This window comes from Rhinolophus sinicus, linkage group LG01 (assembly GCF_036562045.2).
Source record: "Rhinolophus sinicus isolate RSC01 linkage group LG01, ASM3656204v1, whole genome shotgun sequence".
NCBI classification, from domain to species: Eukaryota; Metazoa; Chordata; class Mammalia; order Chiroptera; family Rhinolophidae; genus Rhinolophus; species Rhinolophus sinicus.
The window spans coordinates 88,545,738-88,570,154 of NC_133751.1; the positions used below are offsets into that span (position 1 = coordinate 88,545,738).

The following is a 24,417-nucleotide window of genomic DNA, read 5'->3' on the forward strand; positions in this document are numbered from 1 at the left end:
TAGCACATTTAGATCAATTTCTTGATATTATATTACATTTTTCATTTCTAAATGCTTGTCACATCGCTCTGATTTAAACTATATGTTTTTGTTTGTTTAACTGAAAGAAGACAAACTTTTTTGCAAGTCCCTTCATTCTCTTTCAAAAGTTTTTAAATATACTTTTAGACTTTTAGATAAGGAAGGTGGCTCCCTAACATGCCAAGTTGGCCCCAATTTTAAAGATTTTAGTTTCAAACCAGCAATGTTTCCTTCGAAATACCTGCTGATTGACATACCAGGAATTAAATGTAGCAACTACTTTTGTAAGTTTTGTTTTGAAATCAATATCTCATGAAAATAAATCAATGATTAAACCATTGCTCTGTTTTAAGAACTGTTCTGTTGTATTGTTTTTCCCAGGTGAACTCTAACCACTTGTAGCCAGAATAAGACACTTTTTGAAAAGTTGACAATTTATAAATTGCAAGGCCACAATAAGAATAGCTTCTCCTGGGACTGACATGCAAAAGACAAGTCCTTCCTAATTATTGTACTCCATCACTTCCACTCATATTAATGCCAAGATAGGAAGACAAGAGTACTAATTTTAAGACAAATTAGAACCTGACACAATCAAACCAAATAGGGAGATATATTTAGAAAGGTTTCAGTTTGTTATAAGGTGTATATGACAGTACATTAAGTGTGTGGTAAGCTATTTCCCCCAAAGGTTATTCGTTGTGTTATTTTTGGTCAAATGTGGGTTAATATCAATTATACCTGTGTGTTATAGTGTTATAATTTTTCATCAACGTGCTGTCCCACTACAATTACGTTCTGAACATGCTGCAACAAAGATCATCCAAAATGTTTATTTCTATTCTAATCTTTATCTATTAATACATGTACGATGTCTTACATGCACTGGGTCCATCAGAACTTGATTTATTGATATCAACTAAAAAACTTCTATCAAGCCTTATTTGGAGATTCAATTTTCTAAAATTTATATCAAGCCTTATTTGGAGATTCCATTTTTTTATCAATTTAATAAAGAAAAAAACCACATACTTAATGCTAGAAAAGAGCTACATCTATCCTCTCTATTATACTGTTGTTTTTATTTCCTAATTATAATCAGTCCCTTTGCTTACTTTTTCACCTATTCTGCTATCAAACTCTGATCTCAAAAGAAATCCAGAAATCCCTTACTTATTCTTGTTGTTTTTCTTTAGTCTACCTTTTAAAGTGAAAAACACCTTTACATCCATGAGATATAAATCTTTCATCACTGATAAAACAAGGCAAGATGAAAATGAACCTCTACAGAAGTTTCCAAAGGAGCATTTGGAAAGATAAGATGAAGCTGTTGGGAAAAAAAATGACATGCCAAGTAATCTGTTTGCTGCCACTGATTACTAACAGTCAATGCCTTCTGCTACACTGCCTGAGATTAATCGTCATCAAAAATAATTGTGAAGAAAGCCTCTTTCATTTTAATACTAGATCTCCAAGAAATAAATAATTACGAAAAACACATAAAGTAGTTTTGGTGTTAATTCTGAAGCCTCAGTCTAAGCAGAAAACATAGTGCCAGATATGTGTTTTTTCAGTCTCTTCCCTTCTAAATTTACTTCTAAAATAATAAGCAGTCCCCAGAGTTACAATGTCAGTTTTGGTATTTTTGAAGAAAATAAAGAAAGAAAATAAAATAAACTGTAGACTTCCTATATTCTGGAAGGGAAATAATTTTGAAATATATTCATTCACGATCCAGATATTTTTAACCAAATATGCCTTCCTTAAAGTGTGGTGTATTTTAAAAACAGGCTAACTGAAAAGCTTTGGTCCTGATGTCATGTAACTTTCCACATGTAAATCTAGTATCTAATATATTAAAGTTGACTTTTTTTTTAATTAGTATTGCTGCCAAAATGTCAACTTTCAAAAAGAAGATCATTCATTATCATAAATGCACTGTGTATTTTTGAACATGTAGACACAGCAGATTTATGAGTGCCTTTCATAACTTATTTGTCTAGTCCAAGCTTTACTTTCATAAAGTAAAAAAAGTGTCTAAAAGCTAGAAAGTATTTTTCATAAAGTGTCTAAAAGCTAGAAAGTATTTTTGCAATACAAATAATTAAAACCCAAAACATAAATACTGACTTTTCATGTAATCTTATAATCTTTATTTATCATTAGGTTTCTTCACATTTTAAGGTTATGGCAGTATAAAATGAGAGGTACCTATTCCTTCTTAGGAAAATTTTCATTTGATAGAAAATGAAGGGATTTCTTGTGAATGAATAATCCCAATTCTCTTACACAGTACCCCAATTCAGAACTCTGACAAGTGTTTAATCACTGGTATTCATTCTAATACTTGTGACATCCATTTTATTTTAAGAGGCCAGAAGCCAGATGTGAGCAAAGAAGTCTAGCAGCACTTCCACTTAGGCTTATTAGTCTAGAAGATGTTCATCTCAGAGATTATCTCTTTGCATTGTAAGATAACATGCCATGGAAACATTCTGAAAGTCCGTATTGATTCTGTCTTCCACAGATAAAAGATTTGTGAGATAACAGAAAACGTAAAGAGTTTTCTACTTAACATTCACTTTTCTATTGAGGTAAAACATAATGTTTTATAATGCAAATAGCAGCAAGGATGGTTTATTATATCAGATAAAGAATACAAACTATTTTTGTCCTCATTCAAAAGGATAGGATTGAAGGGACATGAGTATAACTCTTTGTACTTCATCCTTATTTCATATACAGAGTTTCCTTAAAGAATAAGTTTTATGGTATATTCTTCTCCAAAGGTATTATAAAATCATTAAGAAACATAACTTATAGTCGTTTGTATATAACACAAGATGACTTTGACAGAAAAAAATGCAATCCTTTTATGTTTTCTCTTATCTACAATCCTTAATCCTAAAGGTATCTGAAAGAAACTATATTTCTTACCAAGAAAATATATCTCAGAGATACCAGTGTACTAAATATACATATACAGTGAACTAATTTTGTTATTATTTAGTTTGAAATGAGTGTGTTATTTATGTCAGACTATTGCATACCACCAAGATCATTGGAAGGCACAATTAACTTAATGATATCCTGAAACATGAAATGACTAACTGACAACCTAATTGAGGTCACTTTTCTTACAGAGAAGTAAATTAAACAAACAATTTTGTTTTCAAGAAAAAGTTTCTCATTTCTTTGTTTAAAGGTTTTACTCATTTTTTAATAATTCAAATAATAAAAATGTTGGCTTATATATTCTGTGGCATTTTTATATTAAATCAACTCAAACTGTACAAAAATTACAACACTTTAAACTCTGACTCAGTTCATAGTAAGAGTTTGGCAAATAGCCAAGAACAAAGGTTTTAAAACATATGATAAAGAAATGAAGAACAATGTAAATTGTGATATAGCTTACTGCTTAGGAAGAAGGTTGTTTATTTTTTTATGCTGTTAGAAAATACTGCTGAAATCAAAGATCCAAGATCAATATTAACTTTGTTAATAAAAAGAAACACCACTAGGAGACCAAAACTGTATCTTTCCTAATGCACCTACTGTATGAAAGTGTTTAATGAATCGAGAACAGGACCAAAGAAGTCACTGAGACACAAAGATGACAGAACAGCACCACCTAGTTCCCTTTGCAAAAGTTTCCAAATATGTACGCATCTCTGTCTTACTTTGGAAAACTGAATATATTTTCAAAATAAGTCACTTAGTATAAAACTACACTCTTGCAAATTATCACTTGCAACATAGCATTTACTTGAATTGCTTTAATTTTAAAGCTTCTTTCAAAATAAAAAGAGAGCAAAATTAAAGATAATGATTTAGCTGAGGTTTTTCTAGCTCTGCATTGTACTGTTGTATGTAATCCAGATAAATAAGTCTCTAAATAGAGTAACTATACATGCTAGCCCACCAGCATTATGATTTCCAAAGTATATATCAGGGTCTTTTTGGTTTTTTTTTTGTTTTTGTTTTGTTTTGATTTGTTTTGTTTTACTCTAACTACTACAAGATATATATCACCTACTCCAGGGACACCACTAACCAATAAATAATATTCAAAAGTGCCACACTATCTACTAAAAACATGACATCATTTGCATGTTGAGGTCATCACTTAAAGTTAAATACTAAAAGAAGTAATATAAAGACCGTAAGAATATTTGCAGCCTGCTCATGATTTGGTATTTTCTCTCTAGCATTTTATGTAATTGTATACAAAATTTACTTTATTTTAAAAGTGTTTAAATGGATTCTCATCTATTCTCTAGCCTTGTTTACCAGATGATTCATATTTCAATCACATTCAGAGCAGACTGAGCAGGAAGCTTTCAGAGACAACAGTGAAACAGCACTCTCAAGGAGCCGTTTCATACAGTACGTAGTACAGGTTTTAATCAGGTGCAATGCATTATAATATCGGCAAGGGACGGAGTTTTAATATATATGACAGTGTACAAGGAGCATTGTTTCTAGATAGGACACTTTAAAAATGTTTTCCCTGAGGCATGAGCAGCTCTTTAAATGACTGTCGCTGGTACCATCAGAATTGCTCAAGCAGAACTTCAGCTCTGAAAAACTAAATATTGTTGCTTGTTATATAGAGCCTTCTCACAGACCTCTTCTCCCCTACATTCCCTCTGCTGACCTGGTCATCTACCGTTCTGGCCCACTGAGCTTTTATGAAATTAAATGAATCATCCTCTTGAACAAATCAGTTAGAATAGAGCATGCTTGAATATTTCTTGTTCACTTGTCAGTTTCTTTCAAGTTGTATTAATAAAAAAAAGAAAGAAAGAAAGTGGCATCATACTGAGAATGTTTTCAGGATAAATGTCTGGAGGAAATGAGAGCTCTTTAATCCAACCTTAAATAAAAAAATCTTAAAAGCCCAGTGAGGTTTATAATATTGTTGTTAAACCACTGATTTCATACTGTCACTGACATTATCCACATTCTGTTTCTTTGAGAATATATTACCATAAAAATTGAATTTTTATTTCAGAAAAAAAAAATTAAGCCATTACATATTTTGATTTGTTTTTTCTGTGTCTCAGACACTACTAGTCTATAAGCTCCATAAGGGCAGAAACTGTTTCCATGTCGTTCACTTGTATATCTGCCACATACAAATGCTCTTCAAATAGATATTTGTTGAAAAATGAATCAAGGTATACTTAAGAAAACCAAAGGCTACGAGAATAAAATTATTGTAAAAATGCATAGAAAAACAAAATTGAACATAAAATTGAAACACTGAACTCATTCCATTCACAATAATAAAAATTACTAACACAGCAACAATTTACTAATTTTTAAAGTTGATCTATGGATACAAATTCATGAGAAAACAATGGATGACCCAAACTGAGGCTGATGGCTACAGAATTAATTTATAAAACTCACTGACAGCAAAAAAAAGCTTGGAAATGTATACTACCATATGTATCAGACTAAAAATCTCTGTACATGTGTAAAAATTTTAAATACTGAATAATGCAAAACTAGAAATAAAAAAATAATAAATTTTAGTAAAATACATTTCAAGAGTTAACCCACAGTTAATGTTATAAAACACTGTTAGGTGGAAAGTAAAAAGAAAAATGCCATTTCTACAGTTTGGAATCATCCACAAGACCCTTCCACAACACAAAAAAAATGGATCTGGTTCCACTCTCTCAATCTGCAGGTGAAGAAACTAAGCTGCAAGAGAAATACACTGCTGAAAGTGTCTAAAACAATGGCAAGGTTTAGATAAGAATTTAGGTCCCCTAAATCCTACCATGTGTCTTGCTGCAGCTGCTGCAGGGCACTTCCAAAAATCCAAGCCTGAATCAGCCCAATGGCATCACCTCCCTCTACAGAATAGATAACTCTTACTACAAAATATAAGACACTCAGTAGGCCAGCCTCACTACCACGTCCATACTCACTGTAGATTGGCATGGCGGCTGCTTGTGTTCTGCTGAAGGACCAGTGGTATCTACGTATTCCTGACTCTTCTATCATGAGTCACTCACATTCTTCATCTTGGTACACTGAGATGATGCAAAGTTCTTAGGAGGACATATTCCTAATACCTGATAAAATTTACCATTATCTGATAGTAAGACTATCATTAAAAGATAAAAAGATCATTAGTTTTCCCAACCTGTCCATACCCATCCACCAAACAGAGTTGTTGTGTTACAAAATGGGCTTTTATATTGCCATAGCCCTCAAAAATAACCTGTTCTGCTTTGCTGGTAGTCGGTAATTGTACAGTCAATAAAATTGGGTAAAGCAAAATAAAAATTGAAAGTAAATCCGACTTTAATAACTTCTACCAGACTTCTAAAAAAACTATGAACTTTTTTCTCTACCAATACCTTTATCTTAGCTATACCATGTAAGTGAAAAGATATAGAGAATTGAAGTTTCACAACACTTTTAGTCTTACCTCACCCATAGCATTTCTATATTAAGAAAGAAAGAGGAAGGGAGGGAGGGAGGGAGGAAAAGAGGGAGGCAAGGAGAGAAAGGAAGAAAGAAGGAAGAAAGACAACGAGCCTATATGAAACTATCCTCTATAAATTGTACTTGACCTTTAAAAATATGTTTCTAAATATTATTGAACACAACTTCTTCTTCATGCCAGTTAGCATCAAATCCTTCTATAAAGACAGTACACTTAATACAATATTCTTTTGAATATTGTGGGTATCATTTTTAATACGATGACTCGGGACAAGAATGTTGGTCTCATATGCTGTAGCATTTAAAGTAACAGATAAAGGCCCTTTCTTCTTATATCAAACTGAAAATTCCACTTCTGAGTGGGTAATTATGACTAAAAATGTTGAGAAATATGAAGGTATAACTTTTTCACTCAGATATCATGTGGTTACACATAAAATATTAAAATATGTCATTTCTAATCACAGACTTATAGGAATATTCTCAACATTATGAATAAAATGTAGCAGCATATTAATATTATTTTTCATCAAAACAGTGTCATAGTTAACAAAAATTGCTTCCCAAACTGTCTTCCCTTTATTCACTGGGCCCTGGAAAGTTGCTCAGCAAGGGTTGAACTGAAGCCACTTTAAAGAAAGAAGTTACTCTTCTGTGGCTGTTGCATCACACCCACAGGTTTTAACATAAAGCAAGGCATTAGGTATTCACAGAAGCTATGGGAGAATATCCTTCTTAAGATCAACTCCATAAAGTGGGAATGACTCTTAGTCACATGAATTCTAATCTACTTTGGGTATTTACTTACTGAATGTGTATTTCAACATGAGGATGGCAGTGATTTCAGCACCTGGTGTCTGGCAGATCTTAAATTAACCAAGTTATAATAATATCTTTTCAAATGCCCAGAGTCATGAAATAGTCAAAAATCTAAAAGACATCAGGGAAATTGATTTTTAAAATTTGAAGGCAAATAAAATGTCATTTAAGGAAGGAAAGCTACATTTCACTGGTAATTTTTTAGGGAAAAAAAGTATTCTTAAAACACTTCAAGTGGAAATAGTCACTACAAAATGTAGAAAGCCTTTTCTCCACTGGCATTCAGATCCCAGTAATTATATTTAAATTCTCTTCAAAAGCAGTTCATATTCCCATCCTACCTCCAACTGTCTTTTAAAACGCAAAAAAGGAAGTAAGTCAAATTCAGCCATAGCAAACATGGGTCCTCAATTACAGAGGTTTGAGTAAGCATTTATATATATAAATGCTTTATATATTTATATAACAATGTTTAGGATTTTCTTTAAAAGGCCTTTTAAATAAAACGGATGGAATCCCTCCCCCAGTTAAACTGAGAAGAGACGAATGTATGCTGAACCTTTATTTCAGAGACTACCCAGAAAACCTTTACTCTATAGCTTGGCAATAACAAAAGCAGGTCAGTCCACAGTGATAATCTGGCAGATCAAGGTCAGTTTGTAATTCTTCTTTGTATATACCTTTATCCAGAAACACCAGCTACTCTAAATAGAACAGTAAGATGATTTGGCTTCATGTTTACCCAAAGTCATCATCAGGAATATTTTTGAGGGCAGGCATAGATATTTTTAGTAAGTAGGAAAACAACAACAAAAAAGGGGGGTTACAATGCGCAGAGAAACTGGAGAGATTCAATGCTATCAGACAATGTTTTCAGTGCAAATTTGAACTGACTACCCTAAGTGAAAGCACGATTCTACACTGCTGTGAATTATGTTGTTATTCTAAGCTGCTTGTGTTTCTTAGTATCCATTTTTGTCTTCTTTCTGTACATTACATACAAATGAACATTTATTGCAAATATTTATTCAGTTCTGAATACTGTATTGACATTTTGGCAGTAATAACATAAATACTTAAATATTATTTGGATCCAATTAAAGAGATGTGTCAAGAGTAAATGGATTGGAGGAGAACTAATCTATCAGTGGAATGAAAACACCGAAAAAAAGACAAAGACCAGACATTCGATTAGGCACTTGAAATAAAGTGAAGACTAAGACCTGTACTCTAGGGGCTTCTAGTCCATGAGAAGAGACAGATAGGTAAACGCCTAACGTTCCAAATGCTATCATAAAAATATACGAAGAGGTTATGTAGATCATAGCACAAACAAAATAAAATGCTTAGTACTCTCATGAACTAAGAAGACATAAATGCTTAAAATAATCAATAAAGAGCAGATGGCATTCTTTTGTTGACTAAAACAAATACATCAGATTCTGGTCAAAAATTCTCATAATGAAAAACTTCTGTGGGTTCCTGGACACTACTATTTTTTTAAGCTAACATTAATAATAATATGGCTTCAAAAGAATGCAGTTGTATAAAATGATAAGGCAAAAAAATCAGTGAAAATTGTTAGTATATCAAATTACGAAAGGCTTTTTGTTGCAATAGTCATAAATAAAAGAAAAAAATAGCAGCTGTATCTACTAAACTCAATTTTCTTTTGATATACAGAGGAATACAAGTAAGTCAATGGGTACAGTTAATAGAAATATATTCTCAAACTGCAGTGTAGGAAAATATCCTCCTTATAAATGGTGATATGCACTAAATGAGGCAATTCTTGTAGCTATCCCTTCAAAAAATGAAGTTCCTGTTAAAAAAAAAAAAAAGGTATTTTTTCTCTCTCTCTCTCTCTCCCTCCCTATCTCTCCCTTTCTCTCCCCCTCTCTCTCTCTCTCTCTGGACATGGTGCTCATGATTGAGTTCAATGTTTCTATATACTTTTCACAGTTGTCCAAATTGCATCGAAATCAAAAACTGAAAATATAATGTCTCAAATTTAGCAATGCACTGACATTTGGCAGCCCATGGAGACTGCAGGCAATTAATAGGATCTAAAACTATAGCCTCAAATAGTAACCAGCGTAACTATGAGATCCCACATAGCAAGATGTGTTAGTGGACTAGTTAAGGAATAGAGTATTGATTTAGGAACAGTTTCTGATTCTTCTTTTTGTTTGAGAGAGTGAAAGGAACAATCCCTATTCAGGATAAGGGATACACATTTTCACTCATTATGGTATTTCATTCCCAGAGCAAAGAACTGTTTAGAAATAACAGATACTGTGTTATGTATCACAATGGGGAATTTCATCTGCCTTGGCAGAGTAACTAGTAAGTGTAGAATGTGAGGAACTGCTTGCTATACTGGAGTCATAGATATATAATTGCCTTCAGAAACATCCTTCTCTGAATACCACCTACACATTAATACATGACAGTGAATTTACAGCCAGACCCCTGTTCTATCCCACATGATCCCTGAAAAGGCTTTGAAAGGAGGACACGTGCATAATTAAGGCACACTGAATATCACAGTACATGTAACAAACTAGAGTATTATGAATCCTTAGGGGAACCTCATAGAACTAATACATTTTCTAAAGAAAGCTGCACATGAGTAGAGAGAGCCTAAAATGCTAATTAGATCCTCTCAGTGAAAGCTATAGAAAACTTGATTCTTGAATCCTGAAGTTGGGCACAGAATGGCACATTTGTATACAGAAAGACTGAAGAGGGGGAAAAAAGATTGACATCAAAGGCCCTCAATAGATGTTTTACACAAGTTGTGAGAAAATAAATGAAGTAAAATACAAAATATAACCGTGAGAGAATTCCAAACCTCCTGAAAGGGTTAAGTATAAGAACTGATTTCGTATTAGAAAGGGATTATGTAACAACAGAGGGAAATACTCAGCCTAGCATATGCTAATTTAGTAGGCTTTGCCAGGGTTTTCTCTGTGTGTTTGGCTGACTGTCTCACATTCCTTCCCTCCTCTTTTTGCTATTTTTGTTGAGACTCAGAAGGTTGAACACACACAAAAATGCAATAATAACAGTAACAAACACAAGTAAAAGCACATTGTACGTGTTTTATCTTTACTAAAACATCACTGTATGGGCCTTGGAGGGGTGAAAGGACAAACAACCAATCTGTATGTATTCAGTATATAAATTTTAGCTGAACACCCTTTAAGGAGTCTTCCCTCCCCGTTAATTTATTTTAATGAGTCTTTCAGATTGGTAGCATGGTCAGGAATGGGGGAAATACTATATTCCTGGAGAGTGTAAAGGAAGCCAAGTTACTGTTCAGACTTCAGCACATAAAATAGATAGCAGTAAGGGAATGACAATTAAATAAGAAGCTTATTGAACATTTTCTATTTTGCTTTTAAATACAAATATTCTAATTATAACTCACTGCAACCTAAGTGTACTACTTAAGATTAAAAAGCAGAGGACATATAAGGCATGAGAATGAACGAAAGTTATAGGTATCATGTACAATTTCCCCAGAGGAAAGGAGTTACAGGACAAGCTAATCTAAAACATGAATTTATTAAGAAAGTCAAAACACATTTTATACACTGTACATTTCAGTCCTTGAGGTTTGTTTAAGTAAGCGTGATGGAAGACACTTGCATTTTTAAATGCACACAATTTTAGCAAAGATGCTAAAAATATTTCTTTACAAGAACAAATTAATTGGCTGTATAGATTATGCCAAATCAATATAGCAGCTATACCCTTAGCAGTCGGCAGCACATTCGTGTCAGGAAAGGTGCTTTCTCACTCTGTTCCCAAAGAAGACTTCAGATAAACAATGCACAGTTACTGTGGATAAACCATCCTCAAACGCATAAAATTATTAGGAAGTAATTTGACCTATAAAAGGACTTATGTTTTTTTATGTGAAATTATTTGAACACACCTAGCTTTAGGATTTTAGGTTCCTCAAAGTAAAGGAATGCTTGTTTTTCTTTCTAAACAATCCCTAATGATGTCAACATCTTGCCTCCAGAAAAATTGTTTAACTATGACTAACCAGGGGCTCCCCCTTCAGCATTCAAAGGGCTGAAAGATAATTTAAATATTCAAGTGAAAACTATTTGCTGACTCAGAAAGTGTTATTATCCCCATGTTGAATAATGACTGTCTTAATATTTACTTCAAAGTCCTCTAAAATAGAATGTGAATAATTAATGGACAGTTCCCTCCCTGGCAGATCTCCTTACAACCTCAGCCCTGTGCCTATTCACTCAGCAATAGATTCTCATCAGTCAGTTTCATAAGCACAAAAGAAAGTCCAGAATAAACGCTCAGCTTTATTGCAAATTCAGAAATTGTAAACCTTGCCTGTGTGTTTTTTAAGTGGAAATTTTAATCATTGTTACAGCCCAGGAACATTTATTTAAATTTTTTTTTAACCTTCATAAAAAGGGTAAAAGAGTGCAAACGAAATAATTTCTTGCTTTTACTTACATTTCATCCCTGAGCGCCCCAAACTCTGATTACTTACAAAATTATAAACATATCTTTCAGTCCTAAAAATAACTGTACACCTTAAACTTGTATATATGTGCATAGAGATAAATGATTGAGGAATATTTCCTTTCTCAATAATTACATCTCTGATTTTTGCGTTAATATTTAACTGATACCTAATTTAGCAGAATATTCACTTTACTAATTTTTAAATATACTACATATTTCCAAGATGAAAACGATTTCATCTCTGATTAAAGAAACCCACTGAACACATTAACAGGACCAACTGGGCTCATTCCTTGAATAAAAACCTATATGTTCATAATATGTTGAATTATTTTGTATGGTAGCAAATGGAATCAAAATAAACAAAGCTACATTAGTTACTGTTATCAGATAGGCTTCCATAATAGGCTATCTATAAAACTTGGTCCACAACTCTTTTATCAAGGAACCTATTTTAATACTTTTGTTTGTGTGATAAACAATATTGTTCATGGAAGAAACAGTCTCTGATTTGACATTAACACAAATTCTATTTTATGACACTAAATAAACTATGTGCACATACACTGAATAGTTAATCTCTGTTTCTTTTAAAACTACTGCATTCTCATAATACAGGAAATGCTCTCATAAGAAAACAACCAAGGAACTGACTCTTCACTCACTAAAGGGAAGGATAATAGAGTATTTCCCAGCTCCACATTTATTAGGTCCAACACATGTAAACAACTGCACAGAAATCTTATTTTAACTTCACTATTTATCTTCATTAAACTGACCCATGTTCCCTGATAGCGTGCATGAAAAATACTCATTTCACCATTCATTTGATAAAAACATTGATAATTTTATTAGGATTTATTTATGACATTAACCTCTAAAATATGTGTTCTCTCTTTTGCTTTGTTATGAGCTCACGTGATCGGAAATCCTCTCTGGATAACTCCTGGTTCTAAAAATCTGAAGGATGGTTCAGGTCCACTACAAGCTTTGAAAAGACTTCCCATTTCACTCATGCCACATGACTGCTTTCCTCTGTTTTCAAAGCGCATTAGGCCTGAGATGCCATTTGCATCATCACACAGCAGGGGGCTTCAGCTGCCACAGCTCTAGGTTCATCTTCACCCACCTCTTCACACAAGGAATTTGCAGAAAATTCCCTTTTTTTTTTTTTTTTGGATGCTACAAAACTGCACTCCAAAAATGCTTGACATTTTCAAATAAAACCTTGGCAATGAACTTGTCCTTTGTAAATATTTTAGGCTAAATCAGTACATTTAAATCATGCCGTTCTTTTTTTCATGGAATAAATTTGTAATCCAATCTAATGCAAAATATCCGGGATTTTTAATTAAAGAAAAAAACGGGTAGGGAAACTTCATATTAAGAACAGCTCATCAGATTGCGTTCAATTAAAGATTTATATCAAGAGCTGTTGCTATACTTTTCTACAGGAAAACTGTTTCCTAAACTAATATAACCTACAAAACATTAAAACTAACTCTTAATTACATTATTTAACAAAACATGAGTGCTGATATGACATTATAGAGAGAAGGGACCACCTAACTCATCAGAATTAATTAGGATAGACCTATTATTCAATGCAACACAATTTATTATGCATCTACTAAATATAGAAAAAAGAAGACTGCACAGATAAGGAAGGCACACGGCTTGCCCGCAAGAAGCTTAAGTTCAATAATCATTTTGGCACTAGAGCTGATTTAGGGGGTAAACAAACTAACATCTTCCAGTTCTACAAAGCGCTCTGACTTCAGCTTTTGAGTCCTGCTTCCTTGGTTTATGATTTCCCTTCTGGATGCCTCCTCAACCTACTCACCCAGCTGCTATACAATGGGGTGATTTTGCCAAGGAGGTTTGACAAAGTCCATTAAAAGGACGGTTCTTCCTCAATAAATTTCATAGAACGCATGTCAACATGATCAAATAAATCATCAATATAATAGGTCTATGTTATTTTATTAATGTACCCAAAGTCCTTCATAACAAATAAAGCTTACTTGTCTCAATCATCTGATACCCCCGTGGACTCCTTATTTTAAAAAGACAATTCATATAATTTGGTATTGATTTTAGGCCACTTTAAAATGCATGCTTAGGATATCTTCCAACATTTTTGCACTTCCTTTTGCACTTTAAGTGATTTAAGCAATTTTTTTGTTTAAGAAAAATGACATTATCTCACTATTTAAATATGGGGCAAATAATTTTCAAGTATCTTATCTTCTAGTGCAGAAGGCAGGAAGAGGCCAACTCAGCTCATGCTTACCTTTGTCATATTACGGTTCCAGAGTTCTAATCATTGTAGAAATGGGGAAAAGAAAATAAAGCGTCCATATCTTAATACAAAGTTAGCCCAGAAACTCTTCACATTTGCAGGAGATTTTCTTAACTACTAAATGTCTGGTGTTTGACTGTTTAAGTTATAGTCATTGGCTCTTATATACAGACTCTACTTTTCAAAGTTCCATTTGTTAATCAAAAAAGGGAGGAGTGAGCTATATGCCAAGAACTGCATTCTGCATAACAAATGAGCTTGATAAGACTAAGGTTATTAAATGTAGAGGTAAAAGAGTGGGAGAAAGATGCTTTTAGGAAGTATTAAGTTATTGGTATGTTATTAAATATACATAAGCGCATTTTGTATTATGTTTTCAAAAATATATAAGGAGGGGATTTGTGATACATACTGAGGCAAGTAATATGTATGTCCAATTGATCTTTAATCTGAAAATCTTATTTCTAAATACAACAAATAATTTACCAGAATGTTCCATGGCAAAGCAAAAAATACTAAAGTACCAGCATTGATGTTGGGTGTGTTTCTGTGTAAGGCAAACCTCTAAAAAAGAAATAAAGTTCTCTACAAAGATTAGGGTCTATGTATGACTATTTTCTGGTTAGATTTTGCCCTTCTCATATTTGTACTTTCTAGGACCGTTTCCTTCTAACCAAGACAGTCTTCATCTTTGCAGTGCCTCCTCAGGCATGGAAAGGGACACAGCTTCAGCCAGGATTAGCAACTGAACTGGATCTACTCCACAGCCAAGAGATGTCTTAGTTACAGGTGGCAAGCTTTTGCACTCTCAGTCTAAAGAAATTTGTTTCTCTAAAATATCACTTCCTCTTACCCCCGATTTTTCCTCTATGATGAAGGAAAAAAAAAAAAAAAGAAAGGATGCTTGCTAGCTTAACACTGAAACAAATTTATCTAAGTAGTCTAATACCAAGTTATACTTTGGTCAGAAACATATTTATTGTCTATCTAACTATTCATTTCATAAAGACCCATTGGGCATGAATTGGTAGATGTTGTAGAATAAAACTATTCAAGCCTTCTTCCTCTTCTTCTTCTTTTTATTTATTTACTTTTTTAATTTTTTTTTTATCATTGACTTAATTCTCACTATTGATTTATCACTCTTCATATTAACAAGCCAAAAGATTGATTTTTGCTTCTCAGAAAATATTTTTTAAATGACGACATATAAACCACAATGAAAACACAGAGCTGTTCAAATGAGTCAAATGTTCATTTTATACAAGTCTTGTATAAAATAATGCAAAAAAGGAATAATACAAAAGATAAGTAAATTGATTAGTATTACTTATGTGACCAGATACCATTATAGTGCTGATAAAGCTAAAAATAAGAAGCTGCAGACAGCCTATAGTATTTGCCTAGTCATAACTACTAGCAGGCAGAGCAGACTCCCCCTAGCCAAAATCAGTGGCTCACTTGTTCCCCCCCACTATCTTTCCTTCTCTGCCCATAAAAGGAAAGACCTGTCAAGTATTTAATCTGTGTCCAGAAAATAAAGCTTTCATTTTACAACCTAACCAAGTCCTAATAAAACAGTAGGGTGATGGGAGAAACATAAACCTGAACCCTGAAGCAATGTTTTCAGCCAAGACAGACAAGGAAGGCATGAGCAATTTGTTTGAGCAGAAACTGACAATATCAACAAAGTGTGAAGTGTCTGTGAAGCAGTGTTTGATAAATGTGAGGCAGCCATAAACATGAGAAGACAATCCAGTGGTGTTTTGCGCCCCCTCCCCGTTCTAACGCTTTTTTTTTTCTTTAAATCCTCTCTTTTGGTGTATTAATATGACCTGATCTAAGATGCTCCTAAGTACACAGATATCATCAGGCTGGTGCTCTTTCCCTGCTTGCTCTACCGGACACTTCTGTATTTGGACCTGATGCTAGTGGGGCTGCTGGTTGCAGTGGTGCATTTACTCTGGCATACCCACACCCTTCCACCACCACCCCCAACCTGCTGTGAAAGCAGCACTGTCTTAATCATTGGTTTACATACTTAATAGGAGAGACCCATGCCCTTAATAAAAAGAGAATGCAGCTTATGGAATCTCTCCAGGTAGAGAAAGAGTAAATCCTCCTCCAGGCTGAGAGAGGCACCAGCACACAGTTATTTTGCAGTGCACTGAATAGACAATTCACAGGGAAACGTAGAAGGCAGAGAGGAGGCGACCCCCAAGTGCAGTCCATTGCCCACATGCTCTGTAATAAATAATCTGCTCGCACCAGCCCAGCAGTGTGTGCAATGACGTGCTGGGGCCAGCACACAGATTGGCAGGGAAAACACATCCAGCGGTGTCGAATTTTCATCACAATCATCAAATTAACTGATATGCCCACATCACACTCCCGTACCCGGCGTTGCGCGCGCGCGCGCGCGCCCCCACACACGCGCGCACGCGCGCACACACGCACACAAGCCGAGAAATGCAAGTTACTGAGAGGTGAAGTGGAGTCTCTGGAAGGATGTTTCAGCACGGATTAGAAACCCAAGTAATGTGTCAGCCAGCTACCGGGTTACTCGTGCGAGGGTTGGGGTGTGAGCGGTGGGAAATCGGACGAGACGGCGTAAGCAAGAAGAATGGGCTTGTCTGCCTTCTAGGGGATTCTGGCACATGACATCTGAAATTTACATCCAACATAAAATACACAAAATTACACAAAAATATTCTAAGAAATATCTCTGCAAGGTCTGTCAGTTAATTCAGGAAAATTTTGTACACTACCTCTTATTTCATATTCATCAATATGCATAAACAAAATACGCTACCGATCTATATCCCGGAGGAGGTTAGGGGAGAGGATGCATTCCAAGAACTTGCTGAAAGATGGTTCATTGACCTCATTTAAATCCTCCAAAGGCCGGTTGGGTTTTGCACGCCTGTGGGTCTACATGTGTCTTACTTTTAGATTCCTTTTACCCAGGGACAATGCATTTGATCAACTTATCTTTCCCCAAAAAACACAAATGATGACAGAGGGGTTAGAGGTGGGCAAAGCTATAAGAAGAAATCAAGAGTCACCAAGCTTAAAAAAATCCTATCGACCATCATTGCACATCTATTCTGCCTGAGTCTCACACTCAAGCCACATCCTTATACTACTACTCTCTTCAAAGCAACAATATTCCGCCTTACAGCCTCTGCCCACCCAGCCCTAGAACGCAGCCTCTGCCTTCACCACCACCCCAAAGTATGCTCTCCCCAGGTACTCCTACTGCAAACATTGCCATTTATTTCATAATCACCCCCTTCCTCCCTCCTTCAAAAGAGAGGGTCTAGGGGAAAGTGCACCCCAGTCCCTGGCCACTCTGCATCCAAACCCAATGGTTTGCATAATCACAGTGTTTTGTGCGGTTTCCCTCCACTGCGGGCACAGGGGTGCTTACATTTCACGTGAAAGGATAATATTAATTACGGAAAGAAGCGGCAGAGAGCCGACAGAGATGGTAGGGAATGCAAGCGAAAATTCCTAGCAGTAAAGTAACTGCTAGGATACATATATTTCTTTGCTGGGGGGAAAAAAAAGAAAGAAAGAAATGAAAGAAAAAGAAAACCACACAGACTGAATAATAAAAGTCGGTTTGTTGACTAAGTGTCTTTGGATTTTCTAATTTTTCCCTTCCTCTCGCCCTCCTTTTTCTCATTTCTTGGTTTGTTTATTCATTCGTTTTCTTTCTCCGTTTTCTTTTCCTTTCTCTTTTTTTTAATCTTTTTTTTTTCTTTCTTTCTTCTTTAAATCCTAGACACAGTCTCCTCTCTCTTCCTAGGTGAATGACACGTCTCACAACACATTCCCCCCCGGGGATGTTATTGCAATGCACACGGTGCTGCCGCTGCTGCTATTCTCGCCGTCTCGGTAGCTCGCTCTCAGACTCTCACTCACTTTTTAAAGATACAAGGATATGATGATGGTGGGAAGAAGGGGAAAGAGAAAGGCGACCCGAAAGGGGGTCAGGTTAAAGAGATGACAAGAGATGAAGAGGGTCGGTCAGGAGCGTGATGTGGGAGGTGGCTGGTGGGGGTTGGTAGGAGGGTGGACTGTTCAGAGATGGCACAAGTTGCCAGCCAAAAGGCGTGTGTGAGGGGGGTCTGGGGGGGCGGTTCGCGGGGATGGAGAGTGAGAAATGTAGGAAGCTCCGGTGAATGAAAAGGCAAAAGGTGCCGCGTAAGGGGCTGACCGCTAGGAGAGCAGGGCTGAGCCAGCGCTCCAGATTCAGGGGCTGGAGCAAACTGCCACTGCCCCCTGCCGCACCGGGGAGCAGGGGGAGGGGTGGAAATCTCTGGGGACTGAGGGACTAGAAGGGGGAGAGTGGAAATATGGGGTGGAGTGGGGATGATGGGGAATGGGCGTGAAGTTGATGCTTCCCGCGGCGGGGCGGGGATTACCTTGTAGCAGAAGCCCGCAGACACTGTAGAAGCGGAGAACGGCGCTGCGTTTCCAAATCATGGTCCCTTCTCTAAAGGGTTGAGGAAGGAACGAGGGGGCAAAGAGATGCTGGTGATCGGGGCACCAGAGTGCAGGGCTCCGCCAGTGTTCTCCTCCAGACGCCCGCCGGACCCAAGGTCCCCGCCGCTGCGGTGTTCGAACCCGCGGACCCGGATTGGCAGTAGCAGAAGCGGCAGCGGCGAAGCAACCGCAGAATGGGGTTTCGATGGGCGAAATAGTTTCTTCTCCTCCTCCTACTGCTGTTGGTGCAGCCGCGACAGCCCGTCTGCCAGGCACGGGTTCGGAGCTTGCCTTCCTCTCGGCGCGCACAGCAAGTCCCAGAGCCCGCCGGGGCTGGCGGAGCAGGTGGTGCAGGGACGCCGGAGTGTCGGAGAAGGTGCAGATGAGGGCTGCAAGGAGTGGGTAGGTCACGGAAGGGAGGGGCAGGGGGAGAGGGGGAACATGCAAGCAGCTGCCGCCGCACGCGCTCGGGATGTCTCGGGGTCCTGGGAGGGGAGGTGGCAGCGGTGGAAGCAGAGCTAGTGGCGGTAGCGGCGGCGGCGGCTCGTGGATGCTCGGGCTGCAGCAGCAGCGGCGGCGGCGGCGGCGGCGGCGGTAGCGGCAGCAGCGGCGGCGGCAGCTCTACCGAGCACCAGACACAAGGGCAAGCTCAGCGCGGCGGAGGCCCCGCCCCCACCCTAGCCAGGACAGACACCGCCCCCCGGCCAATGGAAAGGCACCCGCCCACCTGTCCTGGCCAATGAGAGAAATAGGTGGGTGGAGACAAGCGCCGGGAAAAACAAACAGGCTTCTCAAGGACCCTTCGGGCAGAAAGAACTGAAGCCCCCATCCAGGCACCCCCGGCGGGTCTCACCTCCTTAGAGCTGTCTCGCCCTAACTTACAGAGGATATAACCACCTTCATTAATTAATGCATTGCACTCGGGAGGGGTTCAGCCAATCGTCACCGCGAGGGGGCGGGGTTAGCCGTGTCCCCAGCAGGTTCTGGAATCCTGGGACAGGTCCTGGATACGAAGTTCTTTTGCTCATTTGGACTCGTAGAGCAGATGGTGGCTGCACCTGCCCACTCACCAGATGCAGTAGCATTCTCCGACACTCCCAGCAGCAAAAGGGAAAATTGCAGAGGGCGTGGGAGAGGCTAAGTATAGGGAGCAGAACACCTACCTGCCTACAAGAACTTGTGTGGCAGGGGAGGAAAAAGTTAAGGGCGGAGGAAATTATTTTTTGTTTTTGTTGCTCTCCAGAATTTTGACTTATTCTAGGCATAATCTCATTAAAGCCTAGTGGGTGACAGTATCAGTCGTTACTGGGCACAGGAAGAACCTGGTTCAGGTCCCATAGCAGTCTCTTCTTGCTTTAAAATGTTTGATGGTTTTACTTGAAGGTTTAAATATGAAGCCTGCTCAACTGCAAAGCAGGGATAATAATAGTACTTAACTCTTAGAGTTGTAAGGATTAGTTGAGAACGCAAACATGTTAGTACACCGCCACGCAATGTGTAAGTGCTTTATAAATGGTGTCTCTAGCTGTTTAGTGGGATTTTTCCAATTCAGGATAGCAGGAAATCGTAGGCAATCCCCTATAAATATTTTAACAATAGCCTTAAGGAAGAAAGAAAAAGTATTACTGTACTTTCTTCAGGGACTGAGACAAAGGTGGTCATCAAAAGGAACTCAGGAATCTGGAAAGAACCACCTCTATAAATCAGCACCCTGAAAAGTGTTTTTTAGAAGAGGAGATATAAATGAGCAGGACATAAATTAATCAGAAGTTGTATTTCCAAATTAGCTTAATTCCCAGGCTTTCCCTATGACCAGTTTTTAATTGGACCAAATTAGCAGATGATGGACTAGTTCAGTAGTGTTAAATCAGTCACACCATAAATAGTCTGCTTTGCTTGAGAAACTACACAATAGAATCCTGCAAGCAAGAAGAAAGAAAGATGAGAGTCAAGATCAATATTGATGGCCTTCGCTCTTTCCCATTTGTTGCTTGTTTTGCCACAACCTTTTACAAATTCAACCCTTGCCTTTTAACTAATGACCCATTCATTTCTTTGTCCACCTTTCTCCCTAAGTTCTCAAAATTAAGAAATAAACTGTCCATAATAAAATGGCAAGTTCTAGGAGAAAGAGGATATATGGATACTTTTGTAATTGTAGGAGATAGTTGCCTACTCTGAGTTTTAGTTGTTAGGGAAGTCAGTAAGTGCAAAGATACTGCTATCATTTAAACTATTGTGAGAATCAAAAGGTGAAATTCTAATTATTATTGACTCACGCTTAGGCTTTGTGTCAGGAAGAATACAATAAATGGAAATGCCACAAAAGTCAGGGTTTCTTTATTGAAACAGTAGTCAAGGTTCCTGGGTTCTAGTGCACATTCTGCTGCAAACTCTGTGACCCTGGGCACATATCCAACTTTCCCGATCCTCAGTTTTCCCGATCCTCAGTTTCCTCAACTATATTATGAGGGAGCTGCATCTGATGATTTCTAGTCTCACTGAGCTAAAATAATAATAATAATAATACAATAAAATAAAAATCATTACTCTAAGATTGTTATATTCAAGAAAATACCCCAACTGAACATGGGTATCTCAGCATTTGTGATCAATGTTCAGAAGCAAATCATGCTTTTGTTCTTGTTGTTAACTACCAGAGCAATTAGGATTTCTACACTGGAATAGTCTATAGGTTTGACAAACAGCACATGTTCCAAACCAGTGTCACCATCCCCTGGGAACCTGTTAGAGCTATAGAATCTCAGGCCCTACCCCATACCTACAGAATCAGATTCTTCATTACAACAAGATTCCAAGGCCATGTATATGTATACAAAACATAAGAATCACTCGTCTTTAACACTGCGTTATTGAACATTCAACCTCACGGAGCACTTCGGTGGGTGTTCTATGAAATGGAGGAGACTAAAAAGCCCAAAGGATTTTTGTTAAATTACCAATTTCAGGAACCCCAGGAGACTCCTTGTTATCACAACAACAACAAAAATAACTGTTTTTGTAAACTATGGAACAAATCAATTAATGTAATTACATAGTTTAAAATGGTAGCAAGTTTGATTGTGATGAGAGTCACAAACTTTCCTGTGATTTCCCTCTTTAGCCCACACATCCAGGGGACTAGAAGAGAGTTTGCATTTATTCCAGTCCTGGGAGAAAAACACTCAAATTGTGAGCTCTGGGCATTTGGGTGAATACTGTCATCCTCAAGGAAAAAGAATAGATAACACTCTATTTCCTAAATAGTATATTTTTAGATGCTATTAATCAATTCATTTAAAATACACATCAAATTTTCCATGGTTTTAAAATGTTTCAATATTTTAAAGTGTGACTATAGTCAAAATGTTATACAGAGCTGTGATTGCATGAATAAATTCATTTCTAAAACTAAAACATTTATTACAATGCAATTAAATATATTTAAATATTTTCAGTTCATAATTTAGTGTTATTATTGTTCACATATATGAGTTCTGACAATTAAGTTCGCAAAATTGTTACAATGATGTTGATAACCTTTTTTGATATCAGAAGGATTATTCATTATGAATTTGTACCAACATGACCCTGAAACAAAGTATCAAAGTGCACAAAGGTAGTCAGCCAATTCTCCACAATCAAACAAGTTCCATCAGTCCAAATCAAGAGTCAAAATTATGTTGCTAACTTTTTTATATATCAGAGGGATTATTCATTATGAATTTGTGCCAACTAGACAGTTAACCAAGTTTACTATTTGGAAGTGCTGAAAAAGCTGTGTTAAAAAGATGAAAATGATCTGAACTTTTTGCCAATAGTTCATGGCTCTTGCATCATGACAATGCACCAGTTCACAGGGCACTGTCTGTGAGGGTGTTTTTAGCCAGTAAATAAATAACTGTATTGGAACGCCCTCCCTAGTCACCTGATCTGGCCCCCAATGACTTCTTTCTTTAGCCAAAGATAAAGGAAATATTAAAAGGAAGACATTTTGATGACATTCCGGATCTCAAGGGTAATACAACGACAGCTCTGATGGCCATTCCAGAAAGAGTCCCAAAATTGCTTTGAAGGGTGCACTAGGCGCTGGCATAGGTGCATAGCTTTCAAAGGGGAGTACATAGTGATATTCAGCAATGAATTATGTAGCCCGTTTTCTAGGATGAGTTCACAAACTTAATTGTCAGAACTCATATTATCAGTGTCTCAGTAAATCTATAAATTACCTTTATGAACCATCAGACAATGAATTTCAGAAATTGCCAAAAGATGGCATCTATCCATGCATCCCTACATGCAACAGTCTAAAACATTGAACCTGTTCGGGGAATTTTATTTTTCTTTTATTTTAACATTTTACTAAATCTCAACTTTGATTTCCAACTCCATGCTTGTTTATAAAGGAAATTTGGTAAACATAGAAAATATTAAAAAGAAGTTAAAAATTACCTTTATCTCCCTGCCTCACTCCTCCCTTGCCTAAAAGGTACATAACGTTAAAGTCCTTTTGTCCCTCATCTAATTTCATTTCTAAGAACTAAGCATTATCAATGGTTCAGAGGAGGTTTTTTCCAGGCTCTTTAATAAAATCTCAGTTGTATGATGTGTGGAAGAGTAAACTTTCATTGAAAATGCATTGACCTACGTATGTAATAGATACCTTTATTTTCTCACCATACCCCCTCTCCACACTTCTCAGATTCAATCTTGGTCCTAGTTCCTTCCTTGCCCTCTGCCTTCCAATTCAGTTCCCCTGCTGAAAACTATGGAACATCAAGGATGAATGTGCATGTCATCCTTGCAAATTCCTTGTGTAGGGGCCATGCTAATCTTCTCTGAATCTTTCCAAAATTAGTCCATGTGCTGCTGAAGCGAGCACAGGAGATTTACTTTATCATTAAGCCTCATAAGTCACCTTCACTTCATGGCAAACATATTTTTTTAAATATTTAATTTCGTGTTTTGAAATAAACTTTAAAATGTAGAGAAATCAAGGCTTTAAATGCAAGTCATTCATTCAATACTCATTTCAAAAATTATGTAAAAATAGCACATACTTTTCCCTGCCATGGACGCGATGGTTCTCTTTGCTTGTACAGTCACAGAAGAAAATGACAGCCTCCTCCTCCCACAATGGTATCACAGATATTATAATTGTTTTAAGACAGATTTTACAGAGGAGGCTACACATAGTTTGTACTTTATGACTGTTTCTACACCAGTATGAGAGAATTGGGATTTATCATGATTGTTATGTTTATGTATTTTTTATTCTACAAAGAGCAAAGTAATTTGTCAACAGTTTAAAGGTGATGAATGTGATAACTAGATGAGTAGGAATCCTTTCTCAATGGATATATATATATATATATATATATATATATATATATATATAAAATTATCACAATGTAAACTTTAAATATATTTCAATTTAATTTGTCAATTATACCTCATTAAGGATGAAAAACAACAAAAAACAGTTTTAATTGTGGAAAAATTATTGAAATGAGAATGGGAAATTATTAAGTGTCGCTTTTTATCACTAGGCATATATTCCTTGAGATTTCACATTAGTTAGACTGTTTATATTTATCTTATAAAATATTAAATTTAAGTGAAATATCTAAATACTTTAAATATACAGTCATTACAGATCCCCAGAACTAAAAATCTAAAAATCCATGCTAAATTGACTCTCATAGTAAATTGACTCTTGCAGTAAATTGACCTAGAAAAAGAAATTTCATGGCCTGGTGAAAATGTAGACCAGTGTGGAAGAAAATTAGCTTATTGAATACTGGAAGCAT

General features: G+C 36.6%; 1 protein-coding gene and 1 pseudogene across 3 annotated transcripts in view; both read right to left on the reverse strand.

Moving 5' to 3' along the window:
* The window catches only part of CADM2 (cell adhesion molecule 2), a 1,065,284-nt gene extending 1,046,609 nt beyond the window's left edge, over positions 1–18,675 (reverse strand). For 2 of the 3 annotated variants that reach the window (XM_074333327.1, XM_074333317.1), the window contains exon 1: positions 18,547–18,675. In XM_074333327.1, coding sequence (XP_074189428.1) covers positions 18,547–18,607 — 61 coding nt within the window. In that variant the 5' untranslated portion in view covers positions 18,608–18,675. The remainder of the gene's footprint in view (positions 1–18,546) is intronic. The other variant, XM_019745437.2, reaches the window with a different exon arrangement.
* Positions 18,676–23,389: 4,714 nt separating this feature from the next.
* LOC141568046 (U6 spliceosomal RNA) lies at positions 23,390–23,489 on the reverse strand (annotated as a pseudogene).
* Positions 23,490–24,417: the final 928 nt, after the last annotated feature.